The sequence below is a fragment of the Gossypium arboreum genome, chromosome 11, assembly GCF_025698485.1.
Source record: "Gossypium arboreum isolate Shixiya-1 chromosome 11, ASM2569848v2, whole genome shotgun sequence".
Lineage (NCBI taxonomy): Eukaryota > Viridiplantae > Streptophyta > Magnoliopsida > Malvales > Malvaceae > Gossypium > Gossypium arboreum.
Genome location: NC_069080.1, coordinates 6,912,265 through 6,931,898, shown reverse-complemented (window position 1 = coordinate 6,931,898; position 19,634 = coordinate 6,912,265). Strand labels below are relative to the sequence as shown.

The following is a 19,634-nucleotide window of genomic DNA, read 5'->3' as shown; positions in this document are numbered from 1 at the left end:
GGCGGAAACTTTCTCTTCTCCGTTGGATTTTTTTGGTCACTCCGGGAACTTAAATAGATACAACATGGAGTAGTGGAATTATATAATTTTTTGCTCAAACTTATCATAATTTAGTATATAATGTACTCACAAATATAATAAAAACACACGATACCAACTATATGGAACTGCAGTGTGCAAGCCTGCAATTTGTTGGAATATCATGGAATGCATTATGCATATATTTCTATATGCTACGGCAAGAAAGAAATAGTAGGCTACATGGAAGATCACCTCAGGTTCTTTTTGCTTTTATTAGAAGAATAGTTCAACGTAGACTTATTAAATCTCCACTCCACTCTAGGTCATGATTTCAGGTTTTTGCATATGTACTGTTGCAGTTGGCAGGTTCTTTCAGATTTGTGGTAATGAAGAAGCTTGCCGTCCTTACACCTAAATAAAAAAGAAATAAAAAAGATAAATTAAAATAAATGGTTAAGATTTAACCTATAAATTTAACTTAAAAGTATATCCTTTTCCCTTTATAATTTATACTTAAATTACTTTAAGTTTGATACCTTTGCTTTTTGTTTTAGTACACAAAACCATAATGTGATAACAAATATAATAATATACTACTAAGTGATATTAGCCAAACGACTAATATTTTCCTTTAAGTAAATATTCTACCGATATCAGAATCTTTGTAAAATTTACACTTCATTACAATATAAACTTAAAAATTTGATACCTTTCTTAATTCATTTGTTAGTAAAGCCGTTAAATTTATTTTTAAAAAATGTTTAACAAACTAACCAGAACCTAAACTATGTTTTTTTTGCCAAAATAAATTGTTATTTTCTTCATTTTGATATCAAAACATTTTTTGTAGTGATATTTAAACTATACGGCTATTAATTCCATCATCATTTAAATTATTATATTTATTTAAAAATAAAGATAACAAAATAAAATTGTGATTTGGTAAAAAATGTATTTTTCTCTCTCTATATATTTTATTTTTACTTTATATATTATTTTTCTTTCTTCTTCCTCTTATATTTAGTTTTTTTACAAGTGCGAATATTTTGAGATTCATTATTTTGATGAACTAAACTGATGAAAAATGTTGGGTTTCATTCAAATTCAACATTTCAAGGAAAATCCACTCTTAGAAGGCCATCGCTAGTATGATTTCAGTAAAAAATCGTCAGAAAAAAAATGAAGGAAATAGAGAAAAGAGTGGAAAATGGTTTTTTTTTTTTTAAAGATTGGCAAATGTTATTTTAGGAGAATATTGTAAACGACGATCTCTCGCCAATGTCATCGTCACCCTAGATCGATTTACATTCTCCCTAAACAAAACGCTTAATAGTCAATGACAGAGGGATGAGACATTGCTATTGCTTGAAGAAATGTTCACCATGATGTGCGATGGCAGTTGAGTATTGAAACACGACCGTTTTGTGTAAAGGATTTATTTAAAATAATTACATACTTAAACGGAGGAGAAACTAAATTGCTCAAATTTATTAATATTAGTGATTAAATTGATAATTTTTTTATAGTGACGAAAATAAAAATGTTATAATGTTAAATTGATTAATGAGGTAATTTATCAAAAAAATTGATATATATAAATATAAGTTTGATAAATACACATAAATACACTTAAAAAAAAGTCTTCTTGCATCCATTTCCCTTTCCTTATGTCCCCTCCCGCTATTAAGATTTTGATGATAATCTTTGTAGTGCAGAAAGTCCAAGGTTGATCTACATTAGTGTTCCCAGTTGAACTATTGATGACTAGCAACTATACACTCATTACATTTTTACCTGATAATTTTTTCGATCCAGTGGTTTATTTGTATTTTCTTACCATTACACCTTTTAATAAATTTTTTCTTCTAAAGGTCTCTTTGGATGAATAATGTGTTTACATATTATTAATATAAAAATAGCGATAATAATAAAATTAAATACTATAATAATATTATAATATGAAATAAAAATTTTAAACATATCGCATTAGAAGTAAACGGCTATTTAAAGGGCCCTAAGTAGATTTTCATCCATCTTAACAATGAAGTTAGAAATGGCTTCGACTTTGGAATTAGGAGCTCCAATTTGTACAGTTGAGGCATGTTTTAGAATAAAAAGTGTGAGTTTCAAAATTGCTTTTTGAAAAAGTATGATTTAAAGTATGATTTGAAAAAAAAAATTGTTTTTTTAACTTAAGTGTACAATGATTGAATTCACAAAAGTTATTATTTTAATAAATCATTTTATATTTTTCAACTACAATTATTACGTCAATAAAATTAAATTTTATTGAAATGAACCTTGAATTCATTCATTTCAAAACTTAATTTTTTAAAAATTAAAATAATATATATCTATAAAAATTAATTTTTAAATTTTATAAAATTATAAAAAAATTAAAAATAATTTAAAAGTTAAATTCTATGCCCAAGTTTAATCTAGTTTGGTAAATCTTGCTCATCCAAAAATTAAGGAAATAGTAGTAAAACAAAAACAAAAGCCGTCAAAATTAAGTTCATTTTTAGTTTCCTAAAATATAATTTAAACTTTGTATCTCTTAGATTTATATTAACTCCCTTATGGTTTAATATTGTAACTTTGTTATACTTATTATCATCAGGACCCATATAGAGGTCCCTTAAAAATTTTCCAATGCCTTTATAAAGTTAATTTTCTAATGTCCTACAATAAATTTTAATTTTATTTATTTATATATTTATTAAAATATTTTTATATATTCTAAAAATACCAAATAAATTAGAACATTAATACATATCTTTTAAAATATTTTTAAAATTTTATATAATTTAGAAAAATCATCTTCAATCAACTACACATAATATTTTCGACATAATATTTTCTAGCTTCACATTGAATCTGTACATAGGCTTTAACTTCTAAATGTTTTTATTATAATTTTTGATTTTTTGAACTTTTGAATTTATTTAATATTTTCATAAAATTTAATAATATTAAGTTTTGAAATGGAAAAACCTAAATTCATTTACCCAGTTCATTCTAATAAAAAATAAAAATATATATATTTCTTTTAATTTTTAAAAATTGAATTTTTATTGAACTACCACGTCAACAATTTAACATGAGCACAATGACAACGCATGTTAATGATCATGTCAAGATTGTAACAAGAAAAGACGAAAGATATTGGTCGAAAACTTAATTGATATAATTTAAAATTTAAAATTAATTAAATGTGTTTTTCACTCTTAAGTATGACTCCTATTTTAGTCAAATTTGAGAAATAAATTTCTATTAAACTCTGATTATTTGTTTCAATCAAATACTGATTAGTTTAGATTATTTTATTATTATTTGACATATGAATTTAGCCTATAAATAGGCTCTTTTACAACCTTAGAAAATACACCCATGAGATATTAGAACTCATAACACATTTAGAGAATTTTGTGTTTACGTTTTGAGAGTTCTTTGTTTTATAATTTTCGGGGTTTAGTCTTTATTTTTATCTTTTGTACTTTTCGTTTTTTTACAATTATAGTAAAATTATCTTTGCCCGTAGTTTTTTATCTTCTTTAGAGAGGTTTTCCACATTAAATTTGTGTGTTCAATTTCTCAAATTATTCTGTTATTTTTCTTATTCGTTGCTTAATTAGGTCAATCTTAATATTCATGAAAAGACTTAATTAATTTTTTCACGAAAATCAGTGAGTATATGCGCTTTTACCCCATAAATTATTACCAACCTCATGATGTTCTATATATAATAAATTATAGAAATAATTATAACTTTTGTAATGTATTATCTAACATTTAAGCTTATGAAAATCTCATTCTACAGAGCTTTCCTTACAATTTTCCTCCACCACTAATAAATAGACTAGTTTGAGTTGATTAATTGTATTTAAAATAATTAAACATTAAATAAGTATTAAACATAACAAATATATAATAACTTATGTATTTTATTAATTTGTACAAATTTTAATATAATTCAACATATTTAATCTTTAAATATTATGAGATAAATAACGCTTTTATAAAAGAGCAGTAAAACTAAATTTAAAATCAACTTTTATGAATTTTCAAGGGTCTTCTTTTTACTTTTTTTTTCAAAATCACAAAAATCAAATGTGTCAATTAACAATTAAATTAACAGTTTTAATAACGAAAAATTTAATTAAAATTTAAAATTAATTTAAAATATAAATCATAGTTTAAGGATATTATAAAAGCAAAACCCATCAATTTGATGATGTATATGCTTTTTGTTTAACAAAATTACGTTGTATATTGAATATATGACATGAATGAATTGAAATAGGTTGATGGTCTTTGCACAATATTGAGAAAAACCTTTTTTTTTTAAGAACCAATGTATAATTCATTTCCGTTTCACAATTTATAAATGGTTAGATTTGTAATTATTTTTTCAATAATATTATATTCAAGTTTCAATCTAAATTCTCCTTAGTTATGATAATAAATATATTTTAATTTTATAGTGCAAAATAAACATTATATACATCTGCATAAGTAGGAGTGAGCAAAATCCAATTCGATTAGAAAAATTCTATAAAATATTCAAATTTTGAATTAAACAATTCGACTTATTTGAGTTAATCAAGTTATTTGAATCAACTCGAATAAAAAATTAATTTTTTTGGTTTAACTCGAATATGAATTACACAATTTGAGTTATCTAAAAATCCGAATAAGAAAAGACAAAACTACGCCATTTTGATAAATATTTACCTTTTCTAAAGTTAAAAGTTAAAACCATTAAGTTAAAAAGTCAAAATCATTATATTGTTTATGTAGTTAAATAATATTATACTTCATTTACTAGTTAAATAATCGGTTCATGTAAACGCAACATTCAGTATAAATAATAGGATTCGTTAACTTGACTCAAAATTTTTTTACTCGATTCGAAAAAAATTTAAATTGAATTTAGTTATTAAAATATGATTTGTCAATTCGACTAATTTGAAATTTTTTAATTCAATTCGTCTCGACTCAATCAAATTCTCACCCTACACATAATATTTGATGCATTATTTACGTATAAACAAACATGTCAATAATCAATCATAATTTAATAAATATAATGTACGAACTCCGAGACAGGATTAAGAAACTTTAATTAGATGGGAAATGTAAATTTAGCGAAAGAGTACAAAAGCACATGATCTAATTAGATGGGAAAGCATCACAACATATATGATTTTATTTTTCAATAAATTCTAGAAAAAATCATTTTTTGTATTCTTTTTCAAATTTTTAATTATTTATTTTAATTGATTTAATTAAATTTAAGTTGATTTTAAAGGAGTATTAAATATGAATAAATGTATAATAATAATTTTATATCTTCAAAAATAATAAATTAATATTTTTATTAGTGCCTAAAATTTAAAGTTATTAAGAGGATCATCATATAAGTTATGCATAATACCATATTTGGCCTCCAACTTTACAAAAATATTATTCTAGCCCTCTATTTAATTTTTTTCTTTTTCTCCCTTAAACTTGTCTTGTTTGTCAAATTATTCTAAAATGACTGAAAAAATTAATGTTTGTTATTAAAATTTTAAAAATTAAAAATTTAAAATGATTTAAAATATTTTTAAAAAATTAACCAGTTGCTAACGTAGCATACGCGTGACACTCCACATGTATGTCACATCAACAAAGTTGATAAACATTAATTTTTCATCTATTTTGAAGTAATTTGACAAACAATACAAATTTAATGACTAAAAGAGACGAGAAATTAAATGAAATTATAAAATAGAGGAGAAAAAATCATTATGCCTATAACTATTCGCATGATTTTATATCGATTTTTACATATTATTTATGTTATTTTGTGTTGCGTAATATTTTAATTATGTTATATCATATCTTTGCACACCTATCTAAAAAATAAAATCATTTTTCGCGTCTCGAGTTATTTTACATTTTCTGAATTATTATAATTAAATATTGTATAAAATATAAAGGTGTAAGAATGTAAAAATTCGTCAAACTTAAAAATAAAAAAAATTTAAGCCCCTCCTCTTTTTTTTTTTTGCACTTAATTAAGGACTTGAACTTTTAAAATGCATCAAAAAGGCCCTCAAATTTATTCAAAAAAAAGCAAGTAAGCCCCTATTTTTTTCTCACTCACTGGGTACTTAAACTTTTAAAATGTATAAAAAAGACCCTCAAAATTTTCAAAAAACCAATTAAGCCACTGCTCTTATTAAAAATTAGAAAAAATTAAAATTTAGAAAAATTATTAAATTTTATTAAAAATTTAAATTTATTAAAAATTATATTTTTAAAAAATTGTAAAAAATAAAAATTGTAAAATTTTATAAAAATCATAAAAAATTAAGGACCCTAGTTTTTTCAATTAAAGTCATCATGTGTCGCAACACGATTGTGACATATATGAAAAATGATAAAACTAAAATTCAATAGAGTTATAGAAAAATTATAAAATGATTCTTTTGGTACAATAATTTTTATAATTTTTTTACTGAAATTTATATTTCTTTACATTTTGTATAATTTTCTTACAAATTTATAAAATTTTACAAAATTTTATATTTCTATGTATTTTATAAAATTTTACAAATTTTATATTATTTCTAATTTTAATAAATTTTAATATTTGAATTTTTATTAAAATTTAATAATATTTATAGTTTTTATTGATTTTAATTTTTTAATTTCTAATAAAAGTAGGGCTTAATTTTTTTGAAAAGTTTGAGAAACTTTTTGATGTATTTTTAAAGTTTAAATACCTAATTGAGTGCAAAAAAAATGTGAGGGTTTAATTGTTTTTTTAAAAGATTTGAAAGTTTTTTAATATATTTTGAAAGCTTAAATACCAAATGAGTGAAAAAAAAAGACTTAATTATTATTTTTTTAAATTAAGGGTTTTTCACCTTAAACCAAATATAAATAATAGTAAAAATCTAGTTGCTGACCGTATCTTCCTTGATCTTATTATCTTGGTCACTTCTCGTCGTCTCCTCCTCGCTTTGCCACATTAATTAGTTTTACACTTGTATTAAATATGTAAATTCAATAATGTTTTAAATTTTATTATTGCAAATACATTACCTTCATAAAATAATATAAGTATGGAAACAATTACAATAAAAAAAATTATAACATGTGAAGTAACAGTAAAGAAATGAATTTTATTAATTATTAAATCAAAACTTAAATATATTGTATAACATAAATGACTTGAAAATTGTAATTATATGGACTGTCATAATTCATAGACAGGCAGAACTCGATTAATTAGAAGAGGTTGAGGAACATAGATGTGGAATGGAATGAGGAGATTTGTGCTTTGTTTTTTTGTTGTTGGAAGAATGAAGAGGTTTGTAGTTGAGCCGCCAGAACTACCACAAGAGATTTCCACCAGATCAACGTGAAGAAGTAATGGATTGACCTGACCCTGTGCCATGGCTAGTCCATGACCAACACTTTTGAGAAACAGAGAAAAGGCTCTAGTTTATTTCTTCCACCCTGATTATCTTATTAAACGTCGTCTTTGAGAAACACGTTGAGAAGCCTCTCCATTTCAGGCTTCTTCAAGGCCAACCCAACCTCTATTCCCCTCTTCTCATCTCTGCTTTCTGCCATGGAAATAGCTTCATTCTTATCGATGGAAACAACCACCACTTTCCACGCCCTTCCCCATCCAAAATCAGTTTCATAAAGATCAAATCGTGGCGATCCAGCAACTGTTATCATTTGTACACTTCCTGCTGCCTCTTTAGCCAGTTCGAAAAAGGGTGTCAGCCTATCTTTCGCTCCTTCGAAAACCCCTTTCTCTTTTAATCCCTTCACCATATTGCTTACTTTTTCTGCACCAAATGCAAACCCATTTTCAAAGTCCATGTAGCCTCTAGCCTTTGATATATCTGATGGAACAACATTACAGTTTCCAAAATAGGTTTCTGAGATAGGTGGATCCAAACGGGACCTGCAATCAGCTGTAAATGCAAGACACGCAATTCTATCTCCTGCCCCACCTCTTGCTTTGACTATGCAACTACTTACATAACCAAGCGTAAGCGCAAAAGTTGATAAATGAAGTGTTTTTGAGGTATCAAGTGATTTAGAGAATACCTTTTCCCTCATTTTCTTGAAATCTTCCGGAGTAATCGTAACTGTGGCTCGAACTAGATTAGGAGCTGCTCCTTTGTCTGTTGAAACCTTCAAGCTTTTATTACCAATAGTATATGTTAGCCACTGGTTCAAATACAGCACATCAAGGTCAAACCCTGTGGGATCTCTGATAACGTCCCTATCGAAAACTGGGGTTAGTTCTGGTGGCAACTGATGAGAGTTCTGTATGTTCCTTTGCTTGCAAAGGTACGCCCAGGATTTCATGAACATGGTTGTAGTTTTACCATCAAGAACCGTATGGTGAGCCGTGATTCCAATAGAAAACCCTTTACCAGGAAAAAGGGTTATCTGAAGAGCTAGAATTGATGCTGAATCATCTGAGGATTTCAGGTGGGGTATCAAAGGATGTAACTCAACAGCTTCATAGATTCCATTGCCGGTGAGACGGTGGAAGTCTGCATTAGACTGGGCAACCGTGAGTGAAACTCCATTGTTTGGAGGGTAGGAAATGAAGGGTTTGGGGGCATGTGACGGCCACTTGAGGCTTCCAGCGATGGGGAGGTAATGATGGAGCGTTAGAGAAAGAGAGTGCTTGAGTTTGGGGAGGATTTCGGAGCTGAAATCTGCAGGTGTTAAGTCGTTAAGGTTGTAAAAGAAGAGCCGCTCAACCGGTGGGATCTGGAACCAGTAAGCGTCGAACAAAGTGAGCGGCAAAGTGGATTCAGAGGCAAAGTTGGGGGATTCAGGGGATGGTTTGATTTCAGTAGTCTCAAGGATTTTCACAATACAAGAAGAGGCCATGGCAGATAATGTTCTCTTCTTTGTTTGGTTAGTCTCCCAACTTAGTTAAGAGATATGGGGGAGTGGAATTATATTTATTATTCAAACTTGTCAATAATCAATCATTATTTAATATATTTCTTTCGAAAGCAAATCATAATTTAATAAATATGATGTACCAAGTCCAAGACAGGATTAAGAAACGTAATTAAATTGGACATGTACATTTAGTGAAAGTGTACAAAAATCACATGATCTAATGTTAAAAGAAAACAAGAAAACACGCATTATTTTTCCGGAATCCGTATTTTTAAATTCTAATTAAAATGTTGACTCTCTTAACCTGGTCAGCCTTTTAGGCTTTAAACATGTTTTGTCCTTTCACATAGATATTGACAAATTTATCATTATAAATTTATATACCTTTTTACTAATAATTCACAAATTTATTTACGTTTATTTTTCATTATAAATTTAGTGTTTGCATCTTGTCTTAATTAATCATATACTTTTTCATACGTATTTAATTTCAAAAGAATATATTTAAGTGTGTTAGAATTTACAACTTGGTAGCTAATAATATTTTATTATATAAAAAGTTAAGTATGTTACAATTATTGATGACTAATTATGTTATGAGATTTTTTGAGGTAGAATGAGGACACTCGTCATAAATTTGGAGATTTTTCCTCCTTTCTAAGCTTAATTTAGCTAAATAGTCTATAACACGATTGTCTTCTCTAACAACATGTCGAATCAACCAATGCTCTTCCGTGTTCATTACCTTTTGGACTCTCTTGAGAATTGTAATACTTGAGTCTCCTAATAAATTATCCAGTAAAGTTTGGGCTACTTTCAAATTATCAATGTAAATCACAACTCTATTAAAACCATTACTAAACGGCATAATCATGCTATCCAAAATACCCCAAAGTTCAACATCAAAGATGTTGCATTTTTTGAGAAAACGATTAAAGCTGAATATCCAATTCCTATTTTGATCTAGCAACACTCCACCAACAGACGCTGCTCCAGATCCGCGATCAACCGCTTCATCAGTGAACAAGTTTATCCAATTCTCTGACAAAGTACTTGGAGGATTAGAGATATAGCCATTTAACTTATCCCCATAATAATTCCGCTCATACTATTATGCCCATGAATAGAAGATTTTAACAATTTGAATGACTCTCCAAGAAATATCTTGGAAAATAAAAAGGTTCCTATACATAAAGTTATAACTTTATATAAACTTACTTATACTTATGAAATGGTATCTTATAGAAAGATACAATTATTTAATATCTATATAAAAAGCTTTTCTATATTAATCATTTGTAGTGTGTTTGCTTGGAGTGTCGATGGCCTTGTTGTTTCTTGGAGACATTTTAAAGCCTTGAGAAAAGTGCTTTATATGCCTCAAAGCCATCATATTTTACTAATAGTGTCATTTATTTTTCTTGTTTCAATTATTTATTTATTTTACTAACAATCTTAAAGCTTTAAAATGCATTTCATGTGAAGCGATAATTATTTTGTAAATACAAAATGTAAAGTTTTAAGATCAACTTTGCACCTTACAGGTTTCATCTAAAACTATCGAAGTCATTTAAGTTTTCTAACTTCTAATATATTTTTTAAAATAAATTTAAGATTTAGTACTCGTGCATGCTTCGGTTATACTTTCTATCCGTATCGGTCGTTTGGAACGGGTGAAAGATGTTACAACTAAACTTGATACTGGTCAGGTCGAGCCGATGCTAAATTTAGATTGGTTTTCTAGCCTCAGACCTAGCCCGACTCAAAAAATGGGTCTAAAATTTTGCCCAAACTTGACCTAGATAGAAATGCTAAACTCAAGCCCAACCTAACCCACCTGTCTTAAATTTTTTATATAGAAAATTTTAAAAATATAATACACCAAATAGACTAAAAACATTAAAGTAAATGTTTCCCAACAAATTGAAAATATATTAAAAAGTCATTACACTTAAATAATACTAAAATAGTTGCAACATAGCAAGCAAATGGCTCTAAAATAATAGTAAAATTAACAATAAAATAAAAGTTATACAATATTTAAACGATAATAACAAAAAAGTAGTAATATAATATCAAAAGGGCAGCAAAGCAATAGCGGCAAACAACAACAGGGATAAAAATGTAGGCAGATTTAGGTCAGGCCTAGGCCAAGAAAATCTTACTCGAAGCTCGGCCTGTTTAAAAAATGAGCATTATTTTTTGTTTAAACTCATTTTTCGGACCAATATTTTTGCCCAATTTGTTGCACTTTTAGAGTGAATCTTCGAACCTGGACAAGTGATCTGGCTTATGATCATGTCTAGTTGCGACCTATATAAACATAAGCATTAGTGTTGTTAAATAAACAGATGTGGGGTCTCTTTTATTTTTAGGTCTCGATAAAATAATATAACTTCATCTATTTTTAAAGACATACAAATATTCTTTGCACTCATACATATTTAATAAAATCCTCTCTAATTTTATTTAACCTTAACATAATTATTTAAAAACAAATAATTAAAATTTTAAAATGAAAAATAAAAATTTTTAAATTTTCAGTCTTGGAATTTATGTCTTCCCTTTCCATGGTTACTGTCAATAAAATATTTATTAACATTCAATACCTATGATCTATAAATCCCATCTACCATAGAACTACATACATCAAAGCAACTTCCAATGACAAATTTGGATTGGACACCAATGGAAACAATTTTACCATGAAAATATAAACTCCAACCATCCATACAAAATATTATTTTAATTAAACATGCTTTTGCTATTAAATGTTAAATCAATATTTCATTCAAAATTACAACAATGGAAGCCAAAGCTTCACAACATATGATTTTATTTTTCAATAAATTCTAGAAAAAAATCATTTTTATTTTGTTTTTCAAATTTTAATTATTTATTTTTAAATAAATTAATTAAATTTAAGTTAATTTTAAAAAATATTAGATATGGATAAATGTATAATAATAATTTTATATCTTAAAAATAATAAATTAATATTTTTATTGGTGCCTAAAATTTAAAGTTTTAAAAGGATCATAAAAGTTATGTATAATAACATATTTGGCCCTTTAAATTTATAAAATGTCATTCTAGTCTTTATTTAAATTTTTTTTTAATTTTTAAACTTGTATTGTTTGTAAAATCATTTTAAAATGGATGAAAAATTATTGTTTGTTATTCCAATTTTAAAAATTAAAAAATATTGAAAATGTTTTTAAAAATTAATCAATTGCTACTCGTAATATACACGTGACAATCCACATGTATGTCACATCAACAAAATTAATAAACATAAATTTTTTATCATTTTAGGGTGACTTAATAAATAATATAAATTTAAAAACTAAATGAAATGATAAATTAAATGAAAAATTAAAATAGAGAGAAAAAAATCTGGCATGATTTTATAACGATTTTTACATAATATTTATATTATTTTGTGCTGCATGATATTTTAATTATGTAATATCATATCTTGTAGACCTAACTTAAAAACTATTTATATTTATTATAATTGAATATTGCATAAAATAATAAATCTAGTTGCTGACCGTATCTTCCTTCATGTTATTATCTGATTTGATTTGATAAAAAAACCTGGGAAGTCTAAGTATTCATAATAAAATTAAATAAATCAGACATAAATTTCTCACCCACTAAAGGTTATCATCAAATATTATAAATTTGTCAGAGCAGAGTGCGAGCTGGCACTTGGAAATCCGTAATAGGCACACATCTGTAAACAATTCCATATATTCTGCCAAACCCTTCTCTTATCTCTAAAAGTTTTTATATATATAAAGGGTGAGGGTTTAAGTTATTTTTTTTAGAAAAAGAGCAATTCCATTAATTATAAAAAAGTACATCCCAAAAGGCCCAGAAGCCCAGAAGAATAAGACAAATAGTACAAGGGCAATCAAGGCCCAACCCAGTCTAAAAGGAGCGAATCCTAAGCACCGCTGTTTCGGGCCACCTTCATTAACAAGCGAGGAGGGAGGAGAGTGGCTGGAGAGATCAACATCTTCAGGGCTGTTGTACCCATCCCAACAGATCCATCACTGGAAAGGGTCCAAAAGGACAACCTTCATCCCCGTGGAGACTGTCTGGAACACCGACGGCTGTAAATCCATAGCTGTTGGCAGAAGTAAAATTTAAAAAAAAAATATTGCTCAAAATAAAAAATATATATAGGAACTATATAATTTAACCTAAAATTTCCATTTAAAATGATATTTTAACATGTCATGTCAATTTTGTTATTAAATTACCAAGACTTACAAATTAATAATATTAGTGATCATTTTGTAACAAATTAAAGTTAGTAATCAAAAACATAATTTAAATAATTTATAAGTGATTAGTTTTATAGTTTACTTGAAATCTTTTACCTCAACTACGTCTTCTCTTTATTTTATCCGTTAACTTTTGATTATAGCAGTAGAAAGAAGTCCAAACTTGGTCAAAGAAGAGAGTTTGGAGCATGGCATCATCTTCCAGTGCAGTGAAAATCCTTGAGACCTGACCACCCGAATCACACCATCACCGGCAGCACCAGTTTCTGCCGATGAATCCTCCCTTCCACTCATTTTCTGCTTCAAACTCCCTCCAGTCGAGCCTCTCAACCCAAACTCATGCAATCTCTCTTCTCTAACACTCCACCATTACCTCTCTATCGCTGGAAACCTCAAGTGGCCGTCAAATGCCCCCCAAACCCATCCTTTCCGAATGATGGACTTTTGACTCACAGATGCCAAGTCTGATGCAGACTTCCGTCGTCTATCCAGCAACGGAATCTATGAAGCTGTTGAGTTACATCCCTTGATACCCCACCTGATATCCTCAGATGATTTAGCATCAATTCTACCTCTTCAAATAACCCTTTTTCCTAGTCAAGGCTTTTCCATTGGAATCACAGCTCATCACATATTTCTTGAAGGAAAAACTACATCCATGTTTATGAAATCCTGGGCTTACACGTGCAAGCAAAGGGACTAAAGAAAACTCAAAGGTTGCTACCAGAAGTAACTCCACTTTTTTTTAGGGACATGACATCATCGAAGATCCTAAAGGGTTTGACTGACCTTGATGTGCAGTATTTGAACCAGTGGCTAACAATTACTATTGGTAATAAAAGCTTGAAAGCTTTCAACAGACGAAGGAGCGTCTCCTAATCTAGTTCGAGCCGCAGTTACAATTACTCCAGAAGATTTCAATAAAATGAGGGGAAAGGTATATTTGTTAAGAGATTTTAAGGATTTCGAAAACGGGGTTTGCATTTGCTACAACAATACGGTGAAGGGATTAACAGAGAAATGGATTTTTGAGGGACTTTGTTCGATTCAAGGAGCCAGCAGGATCTGTACAAATTATAACAGTTGCTGGATCGCCTCGATTTGGATTAGAAAGGCCCTGGAAAGTGGTGGTTGTTTCCATTGATAAGAATGAAGCTATTTCCATGGCTGAAAGCAGAGATGGGAGGAAGTAGGGCAATTGAAGTTGGCTTGGCCTTAAAGAAGCATGAAATGGAGCGGTTTCTCTCAAACATGCTTGCAAACCAAAAATCAAATCGGAATACATAATTATCCGATTTGAAACTGATCCAACCATTACAGTTTGAATCAGTTGGATTTTTTCCTCAGCCCTGGCTGATCAGGCAACACTTCATAATGGAAATGTAACTTCAACTGTTCAACATAACTTGCTCCTGAGTTGCAGAAATGATTTTCATAAAAACTAAACTAAAATAGACAAGACACTGCATCGTGCAAATTGCAAAACTATTCTATTGTTTTGTCAGACATCAAATGAAACTCGGATATAACTGTACAGCTTGGATAAGAAATATATATATATATACAAGCATCTGCATTCTTCTGCAGACTCATGGATGAAATAGCATCAGAAAATTGGGTAAAACCTGTGTTGAAATTTACAAAGTGGCAATAACTACAGCTAACAACTCTACCTAAGGGCAGCCGGAGACAATAACAAAGAGTTTTACCTCTCCTCGAAACATTATGTTAATGAAGGGAAACTTTATCATGTAAGTAACATGATGGTGGTTGAAGTTGCTTCAGCCGTCGGACAACTTGCTTCATTGTTGGCCTAGTAGAGAGCGAATCAACAGTACACACAACCGCCAAGTGTAGAATTTCAACCAAGTCATTCTGGGGCCCTGCATCCCATAACCCTGCAGTGAAGAACTCCTTGGCCTGGCCCTGCCGTAAGAGCAAGCATGACCATTGAACAATGTTGAAACCATTTCCGTAAGGAGAAAACGATGGATCCAAAGCTTTCTTATCTGAAAGCAACTCAAGGAGCACCACCCCATAGCTGTAAACATCAGCTTTATCAGAAACACGGCAAGTCATTGCATATTCCGGAGCAACATATCCAAAAGTTCCAGCAACACCCGTGGTAGCATGCGTTTCAGATGTGCCCAAAAGTCTGGCCAAACCAAAGTCTGATAAATAAGCATTGTACTCATCATCCAAGAGGATATTGCTGGGCTTAACGTCACGATGGAGAATCCGTGGGACACACTGATCATGTAGGTAGGCAAGAGCACGGGCTATGTCCAGAGCAATCTTGTACAGTATCCTCCAATCCATAGCTCTTGCGGACCTCTCCTGAATAAACTTTTCTAAGTTACCACCTGGAAAATAATTGTATACAAGGAATGTTTCCATTTCACTGGCATGATAACCAATAAGAGTGACAAGATTTGGGTGGCGCAACCTCCCAAGGATTTTAATTTCAGCATCAAACTGTTGAAAGCCTTGCAACCGTCCGATTGCAAGCCGCTTTATAGCCAACAAGACTCCAGGGGAGATCTCTGCTTTATAAGTTGACCCAAAACCTCCATTCCCAATACAGTTGCTAGCATTGAAATTCCCCGTGGCCACAACAACACTGTCAAATGTCAAAGGGACCCCAATGTTTGTGAAAATCGTGACTTCTTTTTTCGTGGTGCTGATAATTTTGGATTTTGAATTCCACTTCCTGGTAAATATGAATAAAATAATAAGAGCCAGAAGAACTGAAACAATGGCTGAAGCAGATGTTATTGAAGCTATCTCAATTGAACTGAAGCCATTATTTCCATTCCTTCGGGTTGCGGATCCCCTTGGTGATGCAGCATAATTTTGTGAATTCCCTGCTCTCGCTTGATCTGAAGATGACATTGAGGAGTATTCATGGCAAGGCTGTAGAAGTGGGTTCCCGAGAAGATTGCTGCATTTCATCAAATTATAACTTGACGGTAGTGGCCCGGACAAGTTATTGAAGGATACGTTGAATGCGGAGAGCTTGGTCACATTTGCCAAACCAGAGGGAATTTGCCCAAAGAGTTTGTTGTTATTGAGCAGAAGAACAGTCAGGTTTCTCAAATTAACCAGACCTTCAGGAATTTCACCAGAAAGAGAATTTGACGACATCTCCAAAATTTCTAAAGATTGCAACCGGCCAAAGGTGGAAGGAATAGATCCGGTCAGATTGTTATCAGACAAAGAAAGATACCGGAGATTCTTGATCCGCCCAAAATTGCTCGGAATCCAGCCTCGTAACAGGTTCCAGCTCAAATTAAGCGAAACAAGTGAAACCAAGTCTCCAATGCTAGGCGGAATGGACCCAGTAATTTGATTCCCAGACACATCCAAAAATTTGAGAGATTTGCAAATTTTACTCATTTCAGCTGGAATCTGACCAGATATTCTATTGTAGCTAACATTAACATAAAGCGAACTCAACTCATTGCAGTTCTCAAACAAATTCTGTGGAAATGGTCCGCTGAGCAAGTTCTCTCCAGCATAAAATGCATAAGAAATCTGTTTCCCTAACCTTTTTGGTGGGATTGGCACCGACAAGACACTGCCAGTAAAATTGTTATCTCCAAAGTTGTGAAACACAGTAGGACCACCATCTCCTCCAAAGAACTCAAAATGTGTTCCAACTTGAAGTTTTCTGGCCAAAAATGATAAATAAGCAGAAGTCGGGTTGAAGGGTTCAATGGCATATGAATCTGAGGTCAGAACTTCAGGGCATCCCTGGTTGTAGAATCTAGGGATGGAACCTGACAAGGAATTGTCACTGACATCAAACACACTCATACAAGGAACTGCAAGTTCCTCAATAAGCTCTCCAGCAAGCCGCTTATTGGAGCTTAAGTCAAGGTACCGGAGCTTCTTGCAGTAACTAAGACCGACAGGAATTTCCCCGGCAAAAAAATTCTGAGCCAAATTTACCATCTCCAAATCATCACAAGCACCCCAATCACTTGGCAGGTTGCCCTCAAGCGTTGCCCTCGGAACCCATAATATCCTCAGCTTTGAAAGCTTTGTGATTTCAGAAGGAAGCCCACCTTGATAAAAATTAAAATCATCCTTTACAGTGCTTCGATCGCCTTTAGCGATGGCAAGGTCACCATATGGATTAAACATATTTGAGAGCACAAGCACAGTCAATCCAGAACAATTTCCAAGCTCAACAGGTATTGGACCACTCAAGCTATTCCTTGAAACATCCAACACTTCAAGATTTCGAAGCTGACCGATTTCGTGAGGAATTTGTTCCTCCAGTAAATTTGTATACAACAACAACGACCTCAACTGACTACAGTTCCCCAAACTAGCAGGAATCTGCCCAACCAAGTTATTCCCAGACAAATCCAAATGCTCAAGCTTACAACCTTCACCAATATCAGGGGGCAACAAGCCACTGAGCGATGTAAATGACAAGTAAACACCTCGAAACCTTCCAAAAGATCCGGGAACGGTTCCATTCACGAGATTACCAGCCAAATTCAATACCTCCATTTGTTTCAAACTTGAAAGCCAACTTGGTATCTCTCCACTAATGTTATTAAACCCCAAATTAAGAACTCTCAAGTTCTTTAACCCAGAAACACTAACAGGCAATGACCCAGATAACAAACTGTTCTCTAGATCAAGTACTTCCAAATTCTCCAAGTCCCAAATTTCAGCAGGAATTTCACCACCAAATCTATGAAAAGGAAGTGATAAAATTCTAAGTTCACTCAATTTTCCAATAGAAGGCAACAACTTCCCATACAAACCCCCATTACTTTCCCCACAATTCCTTCTAATACCAAATCCATAAAATGGAAATACACTATAATCAGAACAAGAAAACGAGAGAAAAGCATTCGTATTGTTGAATTTACCTTTTTTCCCATTCCCAAAACCAGTTATGTTAAGAGACAAAACCTTAGAGTTTTTATCACATGAAACACCAGACCATGAACAGTGACAGGAATTTTCTGTCCAAGTTGATAAAAGCCCTGAAGGATCTGAGACAGACTTCTTAAACTCAAGAAGAACAGCTTTGTCTGAAGAATTATCACCCAAAACGACACTGTTCAATACACAGGAGAAGAGTAAGAAAAATGGCTGCCACTTGATCACTGAAGCTGAAAAGAAACCCATTCTCTAGATACAGGGACTCTAAAAACACTATAAAAATACAGCTTTCTTTAAGTTTATTCTACAACAATCCGATGATGAAAATCTCGGCTTTTCTTCCGGTTTCTGTGAGTGTTTTTCTAATATCCTAAACCTAATATTTTTAGGCTGTTTGGAGGGAGAGAAAAAATTGGAAGAAAAAAGTGGGAAAGAAAATTTTCAACAATGAAATACGCGTCTTACTTGGCTTTTTGTTCTTCGTTCGTCTCTCTCTGTTTCTCTTTTTCAGAATTTTTCTATTTCAATTTAGGAACAATTTATGGAATGGTATGCTAAGTATGCTTTATTTATGAAAGCACCCGAAACATTTTAAAATTTTTAATTGAGTCCTTTTGATTGGATTTTTTGCTTATTTCCAAATACAGTGGACAGATATGCTCTGGTTCACTTAACTGATTTTATTTTCTAATGATTTGACGGCATTTTGAAAAGAGAATTTCGTAATATTTTAATTGGAAGGAAACAAATAAAATTATTCTAAGTTCAAACATATTGGAATATTTAAATTTAATTTTTGTATTTATTTTTAAGAATTTAGTTTTTATATTTTTGGATTTAAAAATACAAGTTCAATTATTAACTCAATTAAATTTTTTATTAAATTTAGGTTATTACAATTTTATTTTTTTCTTACAAGGATGCTAAGTGAGTTTTTTTTTAATATTACTCTAGTGAATTTATCGAAACAAACTTTACATTGTTAATTAAATTTTAAAATATAAAAAATAAAAATTTTACATTATTAAAAATAAAAGTAGAAAGTGAATATATTTCAAATATACAAAAATTAGAGGAACTTAAAATATATTTTAACCATTATCTAAAGCTTTTTAGTTATGTCTTATACATTTTTTTTCAAAAATTTTGGTTTGTGATGGGTTTTTTTTTTTTGTTTGTTTGTTTGTTTGATTTCTTAGTACTTGAAAATACTCAATAAACAAACGTAAGGAAAATAAGAAATTTTCATATGTTTGTTTTCAAGAGTTTGAGAAAGTTGTCAAAAACTTTGAGGGGGCTTTTGGAAATTGAACAAAAATTTCATGGTTCTATTACAAATATTTCGACTTTAGATTTTCAAATTATCGACGTTATCTTTTTATTTTGGAAAATTTCTTATATTAGTCCCTATACTATGCATAAGTTGTGTATTAGCCTTTGTACTTTATTTTGGTCAATTTTAATACTTGTAATTTT

General features: G+C 30.3%; 2 protein-coding genes and 1 pseudogene across 2 annotated transcripts; 1 reads left to right on the top strand and 2 right to left on the bottom strand.

Annotated features, from left to right (window-relative positions):
* Positions 1-7,545: 7,545 nt before the first annotated feature.
* Positions 7,546-8,940, bottom strand: LOC108472734 (malonyl-CoA:anthocyanidin 5-O-glucoside-6''-O-malonyltransferase-like). Its single transcript, XM_017774291.2, has one exon. It carries the CDS (start codon positions 8,938-8,940, stop codon positions 7,546-7,548), a length of 1,395 nt encoding a protein of 464 aa, XP_017629780.1.
* Positions 8,941-13,701: 4,761 nt separating this feature from the next.
* LOC108471675 (phenolic glucoside malonyltransferase 1-like) lies at positions 13,702-14,540 on the top strand (annotated as a pseudogene).
* A 181-nt stretch (positions 14,541-14,721) lies between these two features.
* Positions 14,722-18,661, bottom strand: LOC108471062 (LRR receptor-like serine/threonine-protein kinase RPK2). The gene has a single exon (XM_017772633.2). It carries the CDS (start codon positions 18,402-18,404, stop codon positions 14,982-14,984), a length of 3,423 nt encoding a protein of 1,140 aa, XP_017628122.1. The 5' UTR covers positions 18,405-18,661; the 3' UTR covers positions 14,722-14,981.
* Positions 18,662-19,634: the final 973 nt, after the last annotated feature.

Bases quoted from the DNA above. Each gene is read 5' to 3' on its own strand.
- LOC108472734 (XM_017774291.2), bottom strand. From the start codon at position 8,940: ATGGCCTCTTCTTGTATTGTGAAAATCCTTGAGACTACTGAAATCAAA.
- LOC108471062 (XM_017772633.2), bottom strand. From the start codon at position 18,404: ATGGGTTTCTTTTCAGCTTCAGTGATCAAGTGGCAGCCATTTTTCTTA.